Below are 23,452 nucleotides of genomic sequence, written 5' to 3'. Positions count from 1 at the left end.
GAGGATTTGCAGTTAAATGTTAATAACCATTGAAATGTCTGGCTCTCTTGTAAGCATGTTTTAATATACCCTATATGCAAACTTTAACAAAGTGCCCATTCTGTCGGTTTCATCTTCCCCACCTTGCCCCAGCCAATTTTGTAATTAATTTTCTTTATTGAGAAGCATGGCAATACATTCAATTAGCCACATAATTACCCAAAATAATACATTTCTGAGGAAGCTTGAGGTACTTGAGCAGACAAATGGGAGACTAGAGAATGAGTATTAGAACTGGTTTCAGAACTGGGTTCTTCACCTTGAAAATCAGAAGAAAGAGTTAACTCTGGCTGCTCTATGGACAGGATTGGACTAGGTGAGAGGAAACAGATCCATGCTTTCCTTCTGTCTCTTTGTCTCTTAATGTTCTCAGCACGTAGGAAAGTGTAATTCCTCGGTGCTTGGGCCTGCACAGCCATAGGTATGTGGTTAGATGATTTACAGAACTGGGACAGATTTGCTCTTTTCTAGTGAGTGGGAAGTTTAGAAATAACACATGCTCCCAGGTATCAGGCAAGTTTGTCTTACACAGTGGTACAGATTTTCTGTGCAGTATTTAGGTAAGTGCTGCCCTCATAGGGAGGCCTTTTTCTTAGGTATTCTCAATTTATCATATAAATTTCTAAATATTGCTTAACAGTTTAATATATAAACTTGGGTCTCATTTTCTTTTAGGATGTGTTCTCTGAACACATCTTGACTATTAGCTTTGAGTCCATTTCAACTCTAGAAATTAGTTAGCCAGATTTCCCCTGCTTTGTTCCCCCTATTGGTCAGATGTCTTTCCTTTGCCCATTTGCCTTGCCTGTTTCTTTCCTCGAAAGAGCCTTATACATAGATATATCAAATAAGGGGGGGTGCTGTTAAATTGTCAGGATGAAGCCATATTTGCATACTCAGGTGGAGTGTAACTGTCACTGTCCAAGGGTCCTAGTCCTTTCCCAGATAACTTGCTAGGAAAAGGTGGGAAATAGTACAGAAAATTACTGGCATTGTCCACACACACATTCAGAGGCCTTCAGAAGCAGAGTCTTACTAACCACTGTTGGAATAGTTTATGTTGTCTGGGTGCACTTTCACAAATTACCTGCTTCTCTTGACAGGAATGACACTTGTTGCTGTCAGTACTTCTTGTGGCAAAATAAGACAATCCCTTTTGAAAAAAGACTTTGTGTGACGATATTTGTGTTTCTGACTTTGATGATCTGAAAAAATAGTGCTGAAAGAGTCTTTAATTTTAGGAAAACAATTTTTATTTGTTCAAGAATAAGTCACTTTAGGCATCAAAAGAATAGAATGGTTCCAGATGGCAAGATTGCTTTCAGTTTCAAAGGCATCTTTTGGTTTTGCCTGAAGTTTATCATACGTTTTCACTGGAGTTGCTGTGGGTGCAAGGGAAGAGAGAAGCTGTGTTGAAGGCAAAGAGTATTTTGGCCCACTATATTCTGAATTTTCATTCTTATTAATTGCTGCTGTTTAAAACAAACTTGGAGGGGGCATGTTTGCTATGCTTGATATCATTTAAACTTTTAAGATACAGTATAATTTGTGCTGTCAAGACATGGTACAGTTGATCCATTGTCTGTTAAACCACATTTAAAAATGGTAGTTTGGGGATTGATTTTTAAGCTGGCATTTAAGTAGTTTATAGGTATTAATGAATGATAGGTAAAAATTATATGTCTAATACTACATGTGAGTGTTGGTTACAGGACCAAAAATGTTTGTTTATATAAAAGCTTGTACAGGACTTACTGCAACAAAGATGTTGAGACATGCTTATTTGTGTGTCTGTTTTCTTGTTTGTAGTTGAGTATGTGGACTCAGTTAAATAGGTCTGATTCAATCTCGCTATTGCCCAAGACTAGAAAAATCTAGTGTCTTTATTAAAATTGGAAAATTATAGAATTTTTTTTTAGGTTGGAAAAGACCTCTAAGTTAGTTGAGTCCAAGCATTAACCTGGTGCTGCTAATTCCACCACTAAACCGTGTCCATAAGTGCCACACCTACATGTTTTTTAAACGCCTCCAGGGATGTCTGCATCACTTCCGTGGGCAGCCTGTTCCAGTGCTTGAAAACCCTTTCAGTGAAGAATTTCTTTCCTGATACCCAGTCTAAGCCTCCCCTGGTGCAGCTGTATTTCTGGGCTACCTACGTACTTTGTGAAAGAGATGATCTCTTTCTTTCACATTCATAGGTAGGCAGCAGTCTTAAGTTGTATGCTTAAAATGAGGATCTGTGACTATGTTTCAAAATGTAAAACCTGGGGTTTGACTCTGTGCGTTCCTCTTTGCCCTTTCCAAAGCTAAACAGACATCCCGGAATGAAAATGTACTTATTAGTTCTGACTTGCTCAAAGTGAGATGGCTAAATCTGATTTTAACTCTTGTTGTGCAACTGAACAGTTTCTTAGCTTAGTTATTCAAAATAGGGTTCAAGTATCGATTGAAAAATTTTAGGGATGTTTCAACAGAATTGTGTAACATCTAGAGTGAGGCTCAGTTTGAAGAGAAACTGCCCTTGAGCAGTTGACGGTAGTTCCTTGTATTCTTGGATAGCTTCTTAAGTAGTGTTTCTGAGATCAAGCTCTAACTTGCATACGTAACTACAGGATTATTCTCCTGAGAATGATTTGTCATAATTTGTTTATTAAACGTAAAGTTTGGCACACTATTTTTTTTTTGGGACAGCTCTGTGGTAGAGCCAAAACCTCTGAAATTAGCTACAACGTAAAAGTCAAATAATAAACAGAACAAACATAGTTTTCATGCAGCGCAACAATGTAATCGAATGTGAAGTTAATTTTTAGCTTATGATTTATTTTATTTCAGGGTCAGATAACTCTAATGGATGTTCCTGTATTTAAAGCAATTCAGCCAGAGGTAAGTAGTTCATTGTTTAGTTGTTTGGTTGTTTATTTTTTTGTTTGGTTGTTTGGTTTTCTTTTAATTTAGATATAAAAAAGTTGTGCCAGTGTATAAATTCTGGAATTGCAAAGTCAAAATATGTCAATAAATCTTATTTTTTTCCCTGGTTCATATAGCTCTGAAGCAGGTGGTTTTATAACACACAAATATCTGGAACTGTTAGTTTGGGGAATGAAGTGTTGGTATTTAAATATGTTCAGCTAGTGCTAGAGGTGAAGTATCTGTTTTTTTATGTTTCTGAATTATAAATATCTTGATCTGACTATTCTGATAATGTTTTAGGTTTCAGCTCCTTATACCTTGTGCCATACCTAATCCTGTCCTCTGTTTTCTCTAACTGGTTTGTATCTTTTTTTGGAAAAAGAAAAAAGGCTGTAGTGGCATCTTGTGTTCAAGATGGGTTTGATCTGTGGATATATATTGGGATAATTTATTGATGATTTTTGTTCTCTGTTTTGTTTTTACATAATGCTACATTTCTTTCTGATTGCAACCTGCCTTGAACTGATGTTTTCAGAATCTTCAGTGTCTGTAATAAGTGATGAATTTGTTTGTCCTTATTTCTGTACAATAAGCATTTTCTGATGGGCATTGTTTTGCAGTTTTGAAAGTTATTTTTCACTGAACTATCCACTTTATCAGTAGTGTGGAAGCCTTTCAGATCATTAGTCACCTTTAGACTATCACGAGCTATTTTATTGGTAGCAAGCTTTGTCATGTCACTCTTATATTTTGCTTGAAGTAGAGACACCTGCTGAATCTCTTGGTTGTGATAACTGATTTCATCATTTGTGTAACCACAATTTTTTGGAAGGCTTTCTTTTGATCTGTACTTGAAAATGTTGTCATAATTTAGCTGTCATGATTTCAGCAAGCTATTTCCCAATCCATGTGGATTTATATGGGGTTTTTTGTTTGTTGGTTTCTTTTAAACCTTTCAAAAAGGCCCCCCATTTGATCTCTTATTTACTCTCTTATCTGATTCTTATAATTGTTTACTGTTTTTTCTAATGCTAATCATTCCTGCTGTGCAGGATTCTGCCCCCTCCCCAGTGCTGATGTTGAATAAACTCTGGGTGCTTTTACAGAGTGTCTTATCTCTAGTTGCACTGAGCTTCAAAGTACTGAATATCGAAAAATCAGAACACCAATTTAGCTAGTTAAGACTTTACCTAAAAATATTCCACTGCTTGAGTTTGATGGTAGGTTATAGTTTGCAGTCTGCTTCTGACACTGCACAGGATGAGCAGTCAGCTGTGTAACAACCACGAGGAATCAAGTTAGGTATAGTGGCAGTGATCCAGTATTCCATACCTCATAATTTGTTGCTCTTTTAATGCTACCTCTTGTATCTCAGATACTGTTGTGTGAATAGACCTATGGAAAGTCTGTGGGAGATGAGAAGATATGACAAAGTACATTTAAATTTGTTAGCTGTTCTAACGCATTATTGTAAACCATAAGAGGGAAAAGCTGAATAAGTGAAACTTAACAGAAAGAAACTGTGAGAGAATAGATATCTAGAGAGCAGTGATGCCTTCACTGAAAAATATGCATATGTGAAAGGGTAGCTGTTTTGACACTTCTCAAGTGTTTGCAGAAAGGAGTTGAAGGCACTGACAGTGTGCAAGTATTATCAAGTGCTCTTTCACTTTCTTGCAAGTATTATGCAAGTCTGTCAGTGTTCCTTCACAGACACAGAGGTCTGTTGTCTTGTATCTTTGTGTGCCTCTAAATTGTGTTAATCCCCTATGAAAAAGGAGCATACAATTAATTCTCAGGTCAGAATAAGATAGACACAATTAAAACTGTTTTCTCCTGTTTTGCAGAAGGAGGAAACAGGCATGGAACATGTTGTTTGCCTGAAGGTGTCTTGATGGCAGATAATGAAGTGTTACAGATTTCCGAGTTTCTTTGAAGTACCTGTACCAGACTGTGTGCTATGTCCATATCTTGATTCAGCTTGTAAAATCTTCACACATAACTTGACGCGCACTCAAGTGTTGAATTTGTTTGCATGTATGGTGGGAAAGGATGAGCAATATCTTTCCCAAGTTTTAAATCAAAAAAATTAAAGTCTGGGTGTCTACTGCAGATTGTAGTAATTCACTGACAAAACTGTTTATATAGGCTGTGAATCTCCATCTGCTTCCCAACTCTATAGCATGGTGCATGAATGAATATTTTTAGCCTTTAATGTGTTTCCATTTATTTTCCCAAATAAGGGTTCTGAAAGATTTATTCCAAGATACTTAATTTCTAAGATAACTGGAGTGGATTTTTACCATCTTTAGGATGTATGAGCAGTGTTCTTTACCTGTTGTTTTTCTTGACTGTATCAATTACTGTGTTGCATCACCTTCATTGTCGTAAAATCTTTAAGTATTGTGAGTTTGTGTTTTGTTTTGTTTGGTGTGGGGTTTTTTTTGTTTTTTTGTTTGTTTGTTTTGGTTTAGTGTGGGTTTTTTTTTTCTTTTTAAAGTGACATCAGAACGTCATCTTGGTTATTTTACCAAAGCCAAGAGCTGAATAACACTATTTACCCAATACATAGTAATTTTTTTTAGCATCAAAATCAGTGAACAGACTCATAGCAGGCACTTAACATACTTCTACGGTCTTTTGACTCTCTCTACAGCAAATAAATGTAATTCTCTCTGCCTGTATTAAAATTTCCTGCAGATATGGTAGGTTTGCGTGTGTGCTTGAGTTCCTACATATCACCCGCTACACTTCCTGTTTCATGCTCTTGGCAAGAAATGGAAAGAGAACTTAGTTTAGCCCACATAACTGAGGATTAAGGTACAGTGAATCACTTTACATTTTGGATGAGCCAGAAGCATGGACTTGAACATTTACCATAGCTTAGTATATAGTGACGTGATTAACACGATCCTCTGCTTGAGCCCTAAGCAGACTGCATCAATCCAACTGGTATTGGAAACCGCCTTTCTTCATCATTTTGAAATTCCTGCAAGTTATTTCTGAGCTTAGAAAGCAGAAGGTATTACTGTTTCTTTGTTAACTAATAATTGGTGGGCTCCAGAATAAGAAATTAAGGTAATAAGAACACTCCTCTGGTACATAAACCACTGTCTGAGTGAAAGCAGCTGATTTGCATTTTCATTTTTGGGAAACAATAAAAGATGGAGTTCCGAAAGTCAATCGGATGACTCCCGTCTATCCCCCATAAGTGAAAGTAGTGTGCTGGGTTTTTTTTTTGTTGTTGTAGTGGTTGTGACTTTCTAGAGATCACTAGCAGCAAAGCACAAAGGTAGTCATAGAGTTGCTCAGCTGTGCTGCTGATAGCTACGTTAACATTAACTACCAGATGTCCCCTTGTAGAACACATTAGCTTACTGTTCTTGGAAAAATCTGATTACCTGTTGCACGTACTTTAATATATCCTCCAGAATTATTTACCCACTTGTAGTCTGTCACATTGAAGATCTCCACTGGGTTATTGTCTTGGACTTCTTTATCCCCTTTGCTTTACTAAGCTAGGCAGTGGAAAAAAAAAAAGTTTGCATATTGAATATTCATCTCTACTTGCTCTGAAGTTGTATAATGGTTTCACTATTAATCCTTGCTTTTTATTTCTCCTATTTTTGAAACTTTCACTTTGACCCATATATAAAGACTTTAATGAGAAGTACAGTCTTTCTGCCATGCAGTACAGGTTATAATTTAAGTGTTACTGTAGTATTTTGTTAAGGAAAATAAAATTTTGTAGACTCAAAAGGAATCAAGACCCAAATGAGTTACAAAGAAAGTCCAGCTTTTGTATTCTTGATCTTTAACCTTTCAGTCTTCCACCTAATTTTAAATAAATCATACAAAACAAAAAATTGGTAGTGGTGATGATATAGCTCCTGTGCTTGAGTTCACTGGCAGACTGAGGAAATTATCCTTGTGACTAAATGTGGGTTTGAAACTTGTAGTGGAAAAAGTGAAATTTAGAAGGAAGTTCCAAGAAACATGCCTGCATTGGAGTAATGGAATAGGCAGCACAGTCTTTAGTGAAGAAATTGAATATTTTGATGGAACTATAAGAATGGTTTGATTACAGTCAACCCTGGTGTATTCTGTATTTTTTGACTGAACTAGAATTTAAGGGTTTTAAATATGTGATATGGTCAATAATGCATAACAAAGCCTTTATCTTTTTGTGAGACCACATGAAAACACATTTCAACCCACGATACGGATGTTGATGTACAACTTTATGTACAATCTTACAGCCAGCCTCCGGCCCAGGAATACAGACATGGTCATAGGATAATCTGCTAGGAATGTGTTCCAGGAGCTATTTCTGCTATGCCTCATTGTTTAGTTTTCAGTCTTACTTACCAAAACATTTATTCTCTGCCAGTCACTGGTTTCTCTTTCCATTCAGACAGGGCAAATCTCAAAGAGGATTTTTCTGGAGCAGAATCTTCAGTTGTTTGAGTCTTCTGTCAAAATAGGGAGACCTCTACTTTGAAATAACAATTTTATATATATATATATATATATATATATATACTGTTTACAGTCTGAGAGTCAGATCTGCATCTGTGTCCAAATGATATTAGACCTCTACTTTTTAATATATGACTTCAACAATACTGTTTAAAGATTTTTGGTAATGTTTTCTACTTAATCACCACTTCTGCTGCAAATCATATCAGTGCCACAAACCTCAGTGCTAGGTCTGCTTCTAACGGCTGGACCATGTAAGCCCTTAAGATACACTGGACCATGTAAGCCCTTAAGATACACAGTGCCAGGGCAATGGGTCACTTGTGCTCAAAATAATAATTTGTTTTTTTACTTGGTGATGAGAATTGAAATAGTACACAAGATGCCCTGAATTAATAAGAAATTGCCATGCTTTTCTCTGAAGGTGAGATGGCAACTGTTTTGGTTTCTTTGGTGTTTTGTTTTTTTTTTTTTTTACTGCTGTTAAGGAAATGTGATCATCAGATGGCAGGAAGGATGAATCACCTTGTATTCTCCCAAGTGCAGAAATTTGTTTGTAACTGCTGCACTGGGAGATCCTGAGGAATAGAGAATGCAAACAAGAGTCTCTTGAATGGGTCCTTCTCCAATAGTCCACTCTCCTTTGCAACAGAAGCAGTTCAGGGCTGCATAGTTGTGCATAGTCATTAAAATGCAATATAAGGGGTTGGGCATGTGCATTCCTGTGCCAAACATACTGACATTTTCCAGGACAGGTTTTGGTGACAGAACTTTCTAATGAAATTTGAAGGAAAGTACGGAGCTGGATTTTCTGCATGCTTCTTAGAGCTGTGGAAAAGGAGCATCTCAGTCTTCTCTAACAAATACCAGCATGCCACAGACTTCAACAAGTGGAAGAATTCAAGGTGTCTCTTAACTGTCATGAGACTATTTAGTAGTTTTGGGGTGTCAGTTGAAAAGATGTTAAGTTCCTGATTAGAAACAAACAAAAAACACCCCAACAAACCAACAAACCCCTCCCACCTCCCCACCACAACTTTATAGCTTAGAATAACCAGATAACAAATTCTTTTAAAACTATGACTGTCTTAAATGGGACAATTTTTGGTTACCTGTTAAGTCATCTTACCCACTTTATATGGTAGCTGGATGTACAGTGTGATATTGGTTTCAGTAAGTAGTTTTCAGTGTGGTGATAAAACTAAGGGCACTTCAGAGTGGAAGATGTGGAAAGAAAGCATTAATAAATAAAAATGAAAGGCTGCACTTTGCTATTATGACACTTTAATAATTTAGCTGTCTCTGTAGTGATTATTTTTTCTTGGTAGTACTGGAATACATTGCATGCTGTATATATATGCATTTATTCTGTATGCTTTTGTATGTTGATAGAGCTCATTTTGATACATTTAGGTTATTATTTTAATCAAAATCGCTTTACTGAAACTAAGTGGTAGCAAATAAAAAGGAAGATATAGTTGCCCAGGTGCTGACTAAGATTTACAGACAAGTTAAGAGGCATTGTAAGTTTGTATGTAACTGTGTGAGATTTTTTTTAAGGAGGTCCTTTTGCTCTGTTTTACTCCACAAAACTATTTGCTTGAGTGCTGAGTGTTGTTCAGCTTTAAATTAAATTGGCTCCTTTTGGAAGGGAAAACTGGAAATATATTTCTTTTATTGTAGCTGCAAAAGATTACAATTTTGGTATTTTTTTAATGCAACATGCCAACTTAAAATAATGGGACACGTTTTATTTTGAGTTAACAAGGTGTATCTTCTCAGTAGACTTTAAATATCTTCAGAAAGCAATTGAAAAGAAAAGAACATGCTGTTCTCCCTAGCTCAGATTCATACTTTTAAAGCAGGATTTTCTATGGGAGCAAAATGGATCCTGAATAACTTCAGTGGTTTCTAATAAGCCCTGAATAAAAATAACCCAAGTCCTTAATTCAACAAAAGATTAATTTAAAAAATATAATAATTCAAAATAATTCAGAAATTACAGCTGTGGAATCTTGATTTATAGAAGAAATCAGTAATGTAACTATATTTTATTTCAATGTATCATGCTCTGTTATTTGGAAACTTTTTAAGATTTGTCTCTCTGATCTTGGTTCTGAATATGTGTTATGTGCTAATTTAAAAAAAAAAATAAATTTCATCCTCATTCTCCTAGGAGCTGGCAAGCTGTGGCTGGAATAAAAAAGAGAAATACAGTTCTGCACCAAATGCTGTTGCTTTCACCAGAAGATTCAATCATGTGAGTTACTTTTTTTCCAGTGTCATTACATGTACAAATTTAAAAAGTCTGGGGGATTAAGTGTTCTGGCACATCATTTTTATTGCTGGTCACAGCTGGTTACTTGAAAACTCAAAAGTATTTGCTAGAAGGAGTTCCTTCAAGATACACAGAAACAGTACTGAAGAAATTGCTGTATTTTAAATAGTGGTTATTGATGTAACAAAGTGTTGTGGTTTCTGTACACCACACACCCCCCATACGCCTCCCCACAACCCAAATAAATACTGGCTGTTCTTTATATAAAGAATTTATCATAATTACAGGTTTAAAGGCTTCCTAAATAGGATTTCTGGAGTAGCAATTACATGTAATTTCTTTCTGTGTTATTTGAGTGTCTTTTGCTCAACATATATTTCTAGAGACTAAAACATCTAAGACGCTTGTCAGCATTGTTACCTTTTTAAGTTGATTCTGGGAAAACTTCAAAAATTCCAAAATGTTTTACTGTGCAGAACTTGTGATTTAACTCTGGCATATTTTTTCAGGTAGTGTATTTGAGATGTACAGCTTTCTTACTTAAAAATTTCCTGGTGTAAAATCAACTTCTAAAATCGGAATTTTAGCTTTCCTGGTGTAAAATCAACTTTTATAATCAGAATTTTAGCTTTCTTCACAGTTAAAGCTGTAGGACTCCAACTCTGTACTTAGCCAACCAAGTCTCAAAACTGTGATTTTTCTTTTTTTTTTTTCTTTTTCAATGTAATGCCATGTTTTGTATTTCAGATGAAGTAATGCTATTATTACCCTCACTTCTCCTCTTGTAAATGTTTGATTATGTCTCAAACCCCCAAGTTCTGTTCCAGATGTATCTTCTGTACCTGGTCTCACATCTACAGACAGCTTTGTTAATAGTCTGAAGTTTAGATCAGTCCTCTAACTTTTTCAGGGTTGTGGGGTTTTGTGGTTTTTTTTGTTTGTTTGTTTGTTTTTAATCATCTGTTGTGTACTTTCTCATTTTTCAGTATCACTCACTTTCAGGATATTACCAAATCCTATTACTTCTCATCAACAATACTTAGTATATTTCTTAACCTTGTAATGACTGAAACGCTTGTTTGGGTATGGGTAATCACCTGATTCTCCTCTTGATTGAAGAGAAAATGTTACACCTCAAAGTTATTGTGACCATACCATCTATTGAAATCTAAGGGAATGTAGGAATTTTCTTGAAATTTTCCTTCTGAAGTTGCTCCTTTATTGGGCTATATATATCCATCCTGAAACTCATGTAAGAACACCAGTGCTTTTTACACTAATTTCACTGATATGCCTGTGATTCCAACATTTGGTGTCTTATGTAAGTCATCTTTTCAAAGAAACATTTTGTTTTGCTAAATATTACGAAATGCCTTTGTAGTAAGGGCCATGTTAGGCAGCTTACATTATCAAGGACCTCACTTCTCATTTGTTATTGTATAATAACATATATAATACAGAGAACTCACCATGGGAATATGCAATCATCTGTCTGCAAACTGACCATCAATGGTTTCATTGCAGAGGACTCATTCATTCCAATAGTAATGTCATATTTATATTCACCATGGTGTTGGGAGCAGTGAAACCCTGGAATTCCTATGGGATAGACAGTAGCAGCTGGGAATAAGAAAGCATGGTAGAGTAAGCAGTTTTCGTCTTCCATGTCTGGTTTGCCTTCTCAACATTCAGTTCTCGCCCACGATGCTTGCTCACCCTGTTGGGCACCTGCCCCACTGACTTGGGTATCTCTAATGCTTAGACCTAAAGTAAGTTATCAGGAAAATCATTGCAACTTTTGACTTTTATCAGGCATTAATACATTACATCAAACTTCTTTTAACCTTTGAAATTTTCCTGGTTTTAAATTATGAATTATGCATCTGTCTCTTTCCTTTTTCCACCACTTTACTAAAAGCAAACCATGAACAGCTCTCACTTTGTAAATAAAGAGAATATTAAATCACTAACAGCTGCTTCACAGCAAATTGATTGACTGATAGCATTTTGGAAACAGTAATGATTATGCGCAGTTGATTGCAGTCCACTGAGAATGAAGTAGTGTATTTCCAGCATTAGTTATGTGATAATTATAAGTGATGCCTGTAAAAACAGATTGAGTTCAGGGAAGAGAAACCAGTTGAATCATTCCATGCCAGGACTGTCTTATTCTTGAAGAATACATTGCTATGTGGTACTCCATAGATCTACACATATACTACTAAGTATTCTTTTTAAATATGTAATTTCTTTACATTGTTGTTTTGAAACTCTGATCTGTCTTTTTCAGCTTTCTGCTGAAAGGTAGTTGTATACTTGCATTCTACTGTTGTTGCTGGCAAATCTGTTAGTGCAAAATTGGCAAGTTTGCCTACTTCCTAAGCCAAACAAAAAGTGTGGGTTTTTCTTTTTTGGTTTTTTTTTTTTTTTGAGATTGCTTTTAGGAATTGATATGAAAACATTTCATAGTTTATGTAAAGGTAGTTGACTTTCCTGGTTGTAAGATTAGCTGTATTGAAATTCTCCTTCTTGAGGTTTTTATTTAAATGGGAGTGGAACTGTTTTGCCACAGAGTTTAAAATATTAGAGAAACTTGTCAACTAGATTCAGTACTTTGGAAAAAAATTAAAGCAAAAGTTACCATGTGAAACTGGCAAATTTTGTATTTTATGAACTGTGTAACCATGGTTGATTTGAGTTGTGTTGGTTTGTTGGTTTTTTTTTTTGGTGGTTGTTGGGTTTTTTGTTTATTTGGGCTATTTTAACCAAATGGAAACTTCGTGTAAGAGAAGCTTGTCTTGAATATTCTAGTGTTTCTGAGTTGCAGTGAAGTGCGATAGTGAAATTTCACTGGGGTTACCAAATGAAAAAATGGGGTGGGGAAGAGGTCAGTGTGCTTCCTTTGGAAACAGAACAGATGGGGATTTTAACTTAGCTGTGGTGATACAAAATCATTACTGTTTGGTTTGCATTACATGCTTTTTATACAGATTGTTTTTAAGAGATACATCTCAGATTGTTTTTAAGAGATACTTGTAGGAATGATCCAGAAACTAATGAGGAATATCTTGAATTTGCCTATTCATTAATTAGCACAGAAAGCACAGTTAGTTTTGGAACCAGCAACTAACTATGAGCTTAAAAGCACCAGTATAATAAAATTAGTATGTCAGTTAAGGCAAACATAGGATAAGTTAAAAAGCTTAAGCTCTGATTTAAGAAAAGCTATGTTCAAAAGTTAAGCATGTTTTTCTAGGTTGACCTTAAGAGGGCAGAGAATATACGCACAAATCTGTCGAGCGTTAAATGCTGTCTTGAACTGGTATCAAAGGCATTGATGGCCAAAGGCTGTGCGCCGTTTAACTTATAAATATTGTTAGGACAGTGTGAGAAATAATAACATTTAAATGCAGCGATAGAGGACTCGAAGCAAAATAACTACAAAATACGTATGGGACAAGTGTATTCTTTATTTAATGAACTAACCTGGATAAAATAAAAAAGTTGCCTGTTGAAACAAAAGGATTTATTTACATTGCTAATTTTTCAGTATTTGGAATCATCAGATTATGGTGCTGTCTAAAGGTACAAATGAATAGACAAAACCAGCCAAAAAACAATGTCAATGCCAGTAAAAACTCATCAAAAAAGAGTAGAGGTGGTTGGACTGGAAATTACAAAGTGCTTTTAATTCTTCTATCTCCTGCTTGCTCTGTCACTGAAGGGACTGGATAGCTCTAAGCTTCGAAGAAAGTTTTGCATTTTGTTCTGGCTCCTGCAAAGAGGCTGGGATTGAGATGCTTACTCAGGAAGCCTGGTTTCCGAGTGTACTTGCGTGGCACGGTGCTTATATCATTGCAGTACTAATAAACTTTCATAGAAGTCAAGGCCAACATAATATATTGTTTGTTTTTTCATCATTATGAAAATGATTGAGCATTGCTGTGTATTTTGAGCAAGTCTCCTATTATATCGACACTCCGCTAACTTGAGACCAAAGAGATCTGTGATCTTAAGGCATAGCAGTACATGTGTTTCTCTACCTGATTCTTTATGATACAGAGTTCTGGGTTAAAAATTTAAATTCCCTTTATCTTCAAAGGGAAAGAATCTCTTTAGAAACTCATTCATCACTCAAGGGGAAAGTTGGTTTTATCAAGCTGTGTAGCTACAGCAGAATATCAGACTGAGGTTTAACTTTTTTGACAGTATTTGGAAGTACTGTCATACTTAAGTATTTATGTATTCAGGACTTACGTATACTTGTGTATTTAAAAAGGTAAAAAAAAGAGAAAGGAAGAAAACTGAGCTCTGTGGTTAATTCTTTCTTGTTTAATACAGCCTCAAACAAACAGACCAAAGGAAAGCAATTGTTATGCAAGGTCTTTGTGGAATTTTCATGTTCATTTTGGCTTTTAGTTGTTTTTTGGGTTTTTTTTGTGTTTTTTTTTGTTGTGGTTTTTTGGTATTATTGTTTCTTTGTTTTGTTTTTGTTTGTTTGTTTTGCAACTCTTCCAATTTTTTGAAACAACAGTTCCAAAGAGCTGTTGTGTTTTGACCTGCCAGTTCTTATCACATCACTGTACTTTCAATGAAAATACCGTAAGTTTGGAGGTGTGGGTCTTCTTGTGCTATTCTGTATAAAGAGCTGTCATACTGCACAAACTGAAATGGGATATTTCATTTATTTTTAATTGAAATTTTGGGCAGGAACCTGAATACATACACAACGTTAGTTTACAAGAAGTAGTTTAGCATCACTCTTAAAAAATCAAAGCATCATGACGCGTTGGAAGATGCTTATATATGAAAGACTAAATCTTTAATGGTGGATAAAGAACTGGCTGGATGGCTGCATGCAGAGAGTTGTGGTCAATGGCTCAGTGTCCAGCTGGAGACCAGTAATGAGTGGTGTCCCTCAGGGATCAGTGTTGGGGCCGGTCTTGTTCAACATCTTTGTTGCTGACATGGACAGTGGGATTGAGTGTGCCCTCGGCAAGTTTGCCGATGACTCCAAGCCGTGTGGTTCGGTTGATATGCTGGAGGGAAGGAATGTCATCCAGAGGGACCTTGACACGCTTGTGAGGGGGGCTCATACCAACCTTATGATGTTCAACCAAGCCAAGTGCAAGGTCCTACACCTGGGTTGGAGCAATCCCAGGCACAGCTGCAGGTTGGACAGATAAGAGATTCAGAGCAGCCCTGCGGAGAAGGACTTGGGGGTGTTGGTCGATGAGAAAGGCCAGAGGAGGGCCACGAGGATGATCGGGACTGGAGCATCTCCCATATGAAGACAGGCTGAGAAAGTTGGGGCTGTCAGCCTGGAGAAGAGAAGGCTGCGTGGAGACCTCATAGCAACCTTCCAGCGTCTGAAGGGGGCCTATAGGGATGCTGGGGAGGGACCCTTCATTAGGGACTGTAGTGATAGGAGAAGGGGTAACGGGTTTTAACTTAAACAAAGGAAGTTTAGATTGGATATAAGGAGGAAGTTCTTTACTATAAGAGAGGTGAGGCACTGGAATGGGTTGCCAAGGAAGTTGTGAATGCTCCATCCCTGGCGGTGTTCAAGGCCAGGTTGGACGAGGCCTTGCGTGGCATGGTTTACTGTGAGGTGTTCCTGCCCACGGCAGGGGGGTTGGAACTAGGTGATCTTAAGGTCCTTTCCAACCCTAACTATTCTATGCTTCTCTAGTTTTGAGTCATTCATTTAACTGTGAAACGCAGCAAGTATCCTTTGTGCCATACTGAATGTACCAGTGATTTTTGTACAACAGCAAAGTTAGTCCTGTAACACTTAAAATCTAGTATGGTGGCATACTAGATAATTGGTAATTGGCTTAGCCAGCAGTAAAAGTACAAACTATAAACTCTAGGTTATTCCAGAAGCTTTCTACCTTATTTCAGTTTTATTTGGGTTATATTGCTTTGATTAGGTTTTTTTTTTTTTTAGAGGTGTTCAGAATTTGAAAGTGTTTAGGGAATTGTACTTGAAGGTATTCAGCTTATCTGAGAGTTGGATAGTGCAGCGTTGAAGCTGTGAAAAGGAAAGCCAAAGGATGTAACTCCATTTTCTTCATTTTTGTGCTCTCCTCATAAAATTTCTTCCTTATTTTATTTTCTTGGGAGAACTTTGTTTGAAGCTTGAGAATTTTGCCATTTGCTCTGTGTCTGTGAGATCTCATCCTCAAACTTAGCCTGAAAGCAAGTCTGTCTGCATAGATTGTATGGGTTTTTGTGGTTTTTGTTTGGTTGTTTTGGGGTTTGCCTTTTTTTTTTTTTTTTTGAGATATGCTGATGACAAGGGTTTTCCTCATTAAAAAAATAGATCCAAATGTTTTTTGTATGCAAGAGACTGATGTGATAGATTTTACAAAGACAAGTTCTAGCCACTCACGCACTTAGAGAGAAAGGCAGGCACTATCTAACAAAATACTGGAATGAGTGGCTACCAGTTGTGAAATAAGGAAGGTGAAGAGAGTAACAGGATTCAGTACATTTAGAATTCAATGAATTCTAAACGTAAGTTGGATTTATGAATTTGATTTAAGCAAGTGGTTGACTATGTAATGCTAGAAGTTACCTTGGGTAAGAATGAGTAGAATGACATAGCAAAACACTTTGAAGAAAGTTTTTTATTAATATCTGGGTTGTATTGCTTGGAATTTTATAGTATAATGATTTGCATCTTCTAATATGAATTCAGCATTATAGGTAGAAGTTGACTGCTGAGATACTTTTAATATTTTTATTTCCTGAGTAATACATTAAAAGAATAATGTAAACGGTCTGTATTTTAAAAAGGCAAATTTTCTTCTTTTTAGGTAAGCTTCTGGGTTGTTAGAGAGATTCTACATGCACAGACTTTAAAAATAAGAGCTGAGGTTTTGAGCCACTATATTAAAACTGCGAAGGTAAGAATTTGCGTTGAGGGGTGGCTGTGGGATTCACCGTGATAGTTCTTATACTTAAGGTGGTCAGTTCAGAAATAAATGTGGGTAAATATTTATCTGATACCTGATTTAGCTGTGGTTGTATCTGCTGACATGAATAGCTGTTTGGTTTCTGCATTTAACAAAGTTGTCAGAAATAGTGACAGACCCAAGTCCTGAAATAGAAGCCTTTGTTTACAACAAAAACCCAACAAATAGCTTAACTGTTGAAAAGTTATGTTGTTTCAAATATTGTATATTAGGTAATATAATTTGCTGGATGTGTTTTCTAATGTTGATTGAACCAAAAAGCTGTGTAAATCTGTTCAAACTGTAAAATCAGTTCAAACAGCACCAGTCAGAACAGAAATAGTTTGTTTGCTTTTACTACTGGAAGGAAATGATCTTTTATGTCTTATTCAAATTGTCATGAATAGTATCAGCTTAATAAATACTGTTTCAAAAATATACCTGATATACCTGATCTCTTTAGGCTTTCATCTGTGATATCTGCGATATCTTACTGGAAGCCTTTAGGACAGACTTTCATAAGAAAAGAGTCAGCAAATCTTGGCTTATGAATAGATGAACCAAAGTCCTGGCCCTTCAAACAGATTTAAACTTCATTGTAGTGTGAAGAGAGGGATGTTTTTTGCTGTCAGATGGTGGTTGACTGTTACTACAGATAACTTCTGTGACTACCACAGGTTACCTGCAAAAAGAAATGTAAAATTTTTGTAATTACCTTGATATTTATTTTGTAAGTGCATTCTTTGTCTTTGTATGCACAGTTTTAATAATGTAGTATTTTACCTCTATGGGATTTGACTATAAAATTTGGGCAAAGCAGGCTAATTCTGTAGGATTCCACAGGCTTTGCTAATGCTGTGGTCATAAACTGTTAAGGATCTCTCAAATATCTTTTGATATCTGGTGAGTTAATGTATTATCATCTAATGTATTCTTAAAAATCAGTTCGTTTTTTGTTTGAAATACAAACATACAAAATTTTGCCTCGTGATCCATGTCCCTCCTTAGAAGCGGGGAGGTTCACTTGTATTGTTATAGTTCAGAACCAGTTTTGGAAGCCAGGTTGGGTCAGGTTTGCTTACTGTTTGGATAGGTCTTGCTAGTGCTGGGTGTTGTAGGCTCTGCTATGCGCATAGCACCCTGCATATGCCTTATCAGTGGACTGCAGACAGCAGTGTCTGCTGAAATGCTGCTGGTTTTGATACAGTTATGTGCTCTAACAATTAGCTGGTTGAGCTTTGCTTGCCTGCAAGTTCTAAAAATCACAATTACAAAAAGCAAGAAACTGTATATGGCGTGGGTTTTTATATCTGTTAATTTATTTATGTTATCTTGGCTTTGCTTACATATGGCTGCTCACATGAAGTTACTGCTGTTAGTGAAGTTAGTGCCATTTGAAGGATTTTCTGTTTACACCAAAGCTATTATCAAAGCAGGTTGGTGCCAGAGGTCACACTATGTTTCTTCGGAGCTGTAAATTCACTCCACAGTACTGACAGCTATTTGTAGTGTAGCTAGCAGTTCTTTAATGGTATCTCACACTGTATTGCTTTATGCATGAGCTAATTAGCTTTAATAGTTGCATTCCTCTGAAGTTCCCAATATCCTGATTAGTTATGACTTCTGTTTCAGTGCTGATAGTCAGCATGTAGTCTAGCTTTTTTGTCCTGTTATCTCATGAAAGGTGTTCTAATCAATAAAAATTGTGTAAGCTGAGTTTCAAGGAGGTAAAAAAAATACTTCCATTTCTTGAATAGCAAGGGTTCCTTATATTATTGTGTCATTTCTAGCTGGAATCTTAATATACCCTGATGAATTTTCCAAACAGGCTAAAGAGGATTTTCCATATTGTGATTGAGTATACATTTCTTTATCAAAGTCTTTTATTTGGGGTAATACCTCAGTTTGTGTGTGTGCTTCACCAAAAATGCCTGAATGTAGTTCATATCTCTGGGTGCTTGTAGCTATTTGAATAATTGATACTGCAGAAAATCTTGAGAAACAGTATTTTCTTCCAGACCATTTTTAAGCTTTCATGGTGTAGTACCAGTAGGTAATTGGCCAAGGCAGATTGATGGGTTTGGAGACATACGGAAAGAAAAAGAGGGGAGTGAAATTCCAGTATATAAGAAAATGCACTTATGTGCTGGGTTTGTAGACATTTTTTAAGAAAATTCTTTTACAGTGATGTTTTCCGTGTTCAATCTTGCTTTCATTGTTCCATTCTACTAGTTAGCTTTAGTTGTCACGTCCTAAAAATTGTACTTCAGTGTCAGAAGTACTCAAAGTAAATGGCTTTTGAAATTTACCTGCTTGATTTCAACCTGCAGCAATATTTTCTTGGCCTCTTTGATGCAGCATTGGTAGCAACATAAACCTGCAGTGCCAAATGCATTTACAGCATTAAGTACTGCCATGATTACGTCATGCACAACTGGGTTATCCTTTTTGGCATGTTAACCTTTAAAATACTGTTGAATGCTATGAAAGGAATTTGTTGGGTTTGAATTTCAGAAAAATTCTGGCACTTCTGACATATGTCCCAGGATGGGTAAATGTATAGATTTTATTTATTTATTTATTTTTAAGCGTTCTTAATGGAATATCAAGCAACTAATACAGTCTAATCCAAACCTGTATAGATGCCGTAAGGAAAAATTAGGAGGTGCTGTGAAAGTGGTATGGGTTCATAGCAGTTCACTGTAACTTCATTTTAGAGCATGCAAGATTTCCTCATTTTTAGGTTATTTATTCTCTGTTCATTGTTGAAAGCACTTGGAATGTTGCTTATTGTTATTGTATGTGGTTTTATCCTCAGAAACTGTATGAGCTGAATAATCTGCATGCTCTTATGGCAGTTGTGTCAGGCCTACAGAGTGCTCCAATCTTCAGGCTGACTAAAACATGGGCGGTAAGTGAGCAGCAGGACAATGGAGGGGTTTTAATTTGGTCTTAGAAAAATACAATGTTCTGTGGCTTACTTTCAAGGATGCAATACTTATTCCAGGTACTTCTAATAATAATAATTTTTCTAGTGTCTCTTACGTAATTTTTCTAGTGCGTCTTAAGTCTAGTTTCCTGTTGCATTTTTTTTCCATTCTGGCATAGAAATATTTTCCTTTGAAAAATAGCTCCCTGCAGATTCTGCTAAATGCAGAGGCTTCTAATTTGGCCAGAAGCTATTTTGTATTTAGTTGCTGGAAAATTAAGAATGCCAAGGTGGGTCATACTTTAATCATTTAGGGGTTTATACTGTTGGAATTTTTTTTGCTATGGAGAGCAGATGTCCAGGAACTCTTAATTCAGTTTCCATAAAGAGATTTGTAGTTTCTCTGACTGATAACTAAATCTAGCAATTTTTCTCAGTTTTCAGAAGTGTTTTCATAGTTACAGCAACCGCATTACGCAGTATACTTGTAGGTGTGCTTTTGTACAGTTATGAATGATTGTTGTTCTTTGGAAACACTTTTATGTGAGATCTGGTTTTTGAACTGGAATTAATATTATTTTTGTGTAGTTCTATCTTTGATCAGAAGAACATTGGAAATTACTTTTGCTCATAGATACCTCAGATCTGAGAGAACACTGTGCTTGATTCAGCCACAAATTGTGTAGTCATCCAGGTGTATAAACAGATGAACTGTGACATTTTCAACTGTGATAAAAATAACCAGGTGATTGAGATACTGCTATGCGAGAGATCCATATAAAATAGATCATTAAAAGTAGCTAAAATGGCTCAATGTCCAGCTGCCGACCACTAACGAGTGGTGTCCCTCAGGGACTGGTGCTGGGACCGGTCTTGTTTAACATCTTCATCGCTGACATGGACAGTGGGATTGAGTGTGCCCTCAGCAAGCTTGCCGATGACACCAAGCTGTGTGGATTGGTTAATATGCTGAAGGGAAGGAATGCCATCCAGAGGGACCTTGACACGCTTGTGAGGGGGGCTGATGCCAACCTCATGAGGTTTAACCATGCCAAGTACAAGGTCCTACACCTGGGTTGGAGCAATCCCAGGCACAGCTACAGGTTGGGCAGAGAAGAGATTCAGAGCAGCCCTGCGGAGAAGGACTTGGAGGTGCTGGTCAATGAGAAAATGAACATGAGCCGGCTGCAGTGTGTGCTTGCAGCCCAGAAAGCCAACTGTATCCTGGGCCGCATCAAAAGGAGTGTGACCAGCAGGTCGAAGGAGGTGATCCTGCCCCTCTACTCTGCTCTCGTGAGACCTCACTTGCAGTATTGTGTGCAGTTCTGGTGTCCTCAACATAAAAAGGACATGGAACTGTTGGAACAAGTCCAGAGAAGGGCCACGAGGATGATCAGGGGACTGGAGCACCTCCCATATGAAGACAGGCTGAGGAAGCTGGGGCTGTTCAGCCTTGAGAAGAGAAGGCTGCGTGGAGACTTCATAGCAGCCTTCCAGTATCTGAAGGGGGCCTATAGGGATGCTGGGGAGGGACTCTTCATTAGGGACTGTAGGGATAGGACAAGGGGTAATGGGTTAAAACTTAAACAGGGGAAGTTTAGGTTGGATATAAGAAGGAAATTCTTTCCTGTGAGGGTGGTGAGGCACTGGAATGGGTTGTCCAAGGAAGTTGTGAATGCTCCATCCCTGGCATTGTTCAAGACCGGGTTGGACGAAGCTTTGGGTGAGATGGTTTAGTGTGAGGTGTTCCTGCCCACGGCAGGGGGGTTGGAACTAGATGATCTTAAGGTCCTTTCCAAACCTAACTATTCTGTGATTCTAAAAACTTGCACTGAAGACATGTCAACATATCCTCGCATGTTACAAAAAGTATTTATTTGTCTGAAAACTGAATGATAGTGTTGTTCAGTTGATAAATGTTACCAAAACTGTATATAACTTATTCCTCCTGAGGTTACCTCTCTAGGATTCTGAGCACATTTTGTAAATACACAGTCAAGTGAGGTATTGTTTCAAAATACCAAAAATGTCTCTAAAGAGATCTGAATGTACTTAATGTTTCAAAATGATCTTAAGGAGAGCTTCTGTTCTTGTTTTGTCATGTTGATGAATTAATGTGTCAACAATTTTACATAACTGTGATACCAAATTGATTTGAGTTTTTCTTTCGTGGAAAAAAAAAAGAGGTCAACTATAAGCATATATTAACATAACCATATTAGCTACTACCATGATTATGCCATTCAGAATTGGGTGCCCCCAGTTTCTTTTCCTGATTGGTCAGTTAGAATTCCTAGTTTTTACTTATGAAGATGATACGTACTGTCGGAATATGTATCATTTTTTAAAGTTTACTCCTCTTCCAACCTCTGAAATGCCATGTAACTTCTCCTGCGTTTCTGCAGGTGTTTAGTTTCTCATATAATACCAAGCAAGTCTCTACTTTTTTGTCATCTTACATAAGCCTTTGCAAATTCAAGTTTCAGGATAGTTCCTAGCAATTGTGTATTGCAAACCAATTCAGTTGTCTTTCTCTTGGAAATTTAGTTTATAGATTCTTGATGTAATTCTAAGTCTTTGGCTTTCTGTATATTAAAGCCAAGAAAAGATACAAAAAGGCAAACCAAGCCATTATTTGAGTCATCACCAGGTCATTTGAGTAAGTTATACAATAACCTTCTGAAACCTTCAATATGGGAGGATTTTTTTCTCCATTTCTGAGGTAGTTTGTAGCAGCCCACAATCAACTTGAAGTTGCGAAAATAGCTACAAGTATATTCACTTCCTAAGAAAAAAAAACCAAAACCTCATTTTACGTGGTTGGAATCTAGAGCTGAAAGGAACCATGGAACCATTAAATATTTACGTGTTAATCTAATGTTCCTAAAAAAGATAAAAGTCTTGTCTTCTGACAGTATGTCTGAAAGTTGTCTCAGTCATTGCCAGCACACCCTCTGAACTCTGGAGAATAATAAATGCTTCTAATGCATGATGTGCCCTGATCAAAACTTGAAAAGAATTACAAATCTTTCCAAGAAATTTCATAGAATATTCTATTCTACTTCATTTAATGTAAGGAAAGTCCGAATGACTAGCTAAGACTTGGGCAATGAAAGCGAATATCTGAAGTTAGGTGTGTGAATCCCACCCACTCTGCCAGTACTCTGAAACCTCATCACTGTTCCTGCATTTCAAAAGGTTGTCTTCAGTGCTGGCACTCTATAATGAGAAAGCAAAGAAGAGTCTCAAAGGCTCCAAATCTTTCCCTGCTACTGTAAACTATCAGCTTTAGCTTTTATTGTTTCTGCATATGTATATCTCTACTGTTCTTTGCATCCTTTGAGTCTAAAAAACAGAAGAAGAAAAATTATTTAGAAAAAGAAGCAGCTTCAAAACCAAAGAAATAATAGCTGGGTCATTACTTGCCCTGACAGAAACTCTTTAAATATTGTCAGTTTCTCTGTACTTTTCTATATTAATGCAGAAAGTGGAGGCATGATGTGAATTGCTTCATGAGCACACGGGAAAGTCATACAGGGTCAGCTCGTTCAGAAATTATTCAAAGACCCTGAAATGATGTATCAGACTTGAACAAGATTGTGCAAATCATCATGTTTTAAGGAAAATAAAATTAATTTCATTCAAGCCTGAATTTAGGCTATTACTGTATCTGTTAGTCTTGTCTTACCTTCCAGTCTGCAAAATACAGAAGTATTACACACACCAGATGGTATCAGAATGTTTTAGAGTATTATTAAATGGAAGCTAATCTAGGCTGATTAAACTGGAACCATCTTTGAGGAGATAAGCTTCAAAATATAAATGTTGTGTTCCAGTGGCTGGAAAGAATTCATGCCT

General features: G+C 36.7%; 1 protein-coding gene across 5 annotated transcripts in view; it reads left to right on the top strand.

Annotated features, from left to right (window-relative positions):
- The window catches only part of RALGPS2 (Ral GEF with PH domain and SH3 binding motif 2), a 117,687-nt gene that overhangs the window by 36,828 nt on the left and 57,407 nt on the right, over positions 1-23,452 (top strand). For all 5 annotated transcript variants that reach the window (XM_057427455.1, XM_057427457.1, XM_057427456.1 and 2 more), the window contains 4 exons: positions 2,872-2,922; positions 9,605-9,688; positions 16,528-16,617; positions 19,484-19,576. In XM_057427455.1, coding sequence (XP_057283438.1) covers positions 2,872-2,922; positions 9,605-9,688; positions 16,528-16,617; positions 19,484-19,576 — 318 coding nt within the window. The remainder of the gene's footprint in view (positions 1-2,871; positions 2,923-9,604; positions 9,689-16,527; positions 16,618-19,483; positions 19,577-23,452) is intronic.

This window comes from Pezoporus wallicus, unplaced genomic scaffold (genome assembly GCF_028554395.1).
Source record: "Pezoporus wallicus isolate ANWC-B61680 ecotype Strahan unplaced genomic scaffold, APGP_CSIRO_Pwel_v1 scaffold_7107, whole genome shotgun sequence".
NCBI lineage: Eukaryota > Metazoa > Chordata > Aves > Psittaciformes > Psittacidae > Pezoporus > Pezoporus wallicus.
The sequence above is the reverse complement of the archived record's forward strand: the minus strand, read 5'-3'. Positions and strand labels throughout refer to the sequence as shown.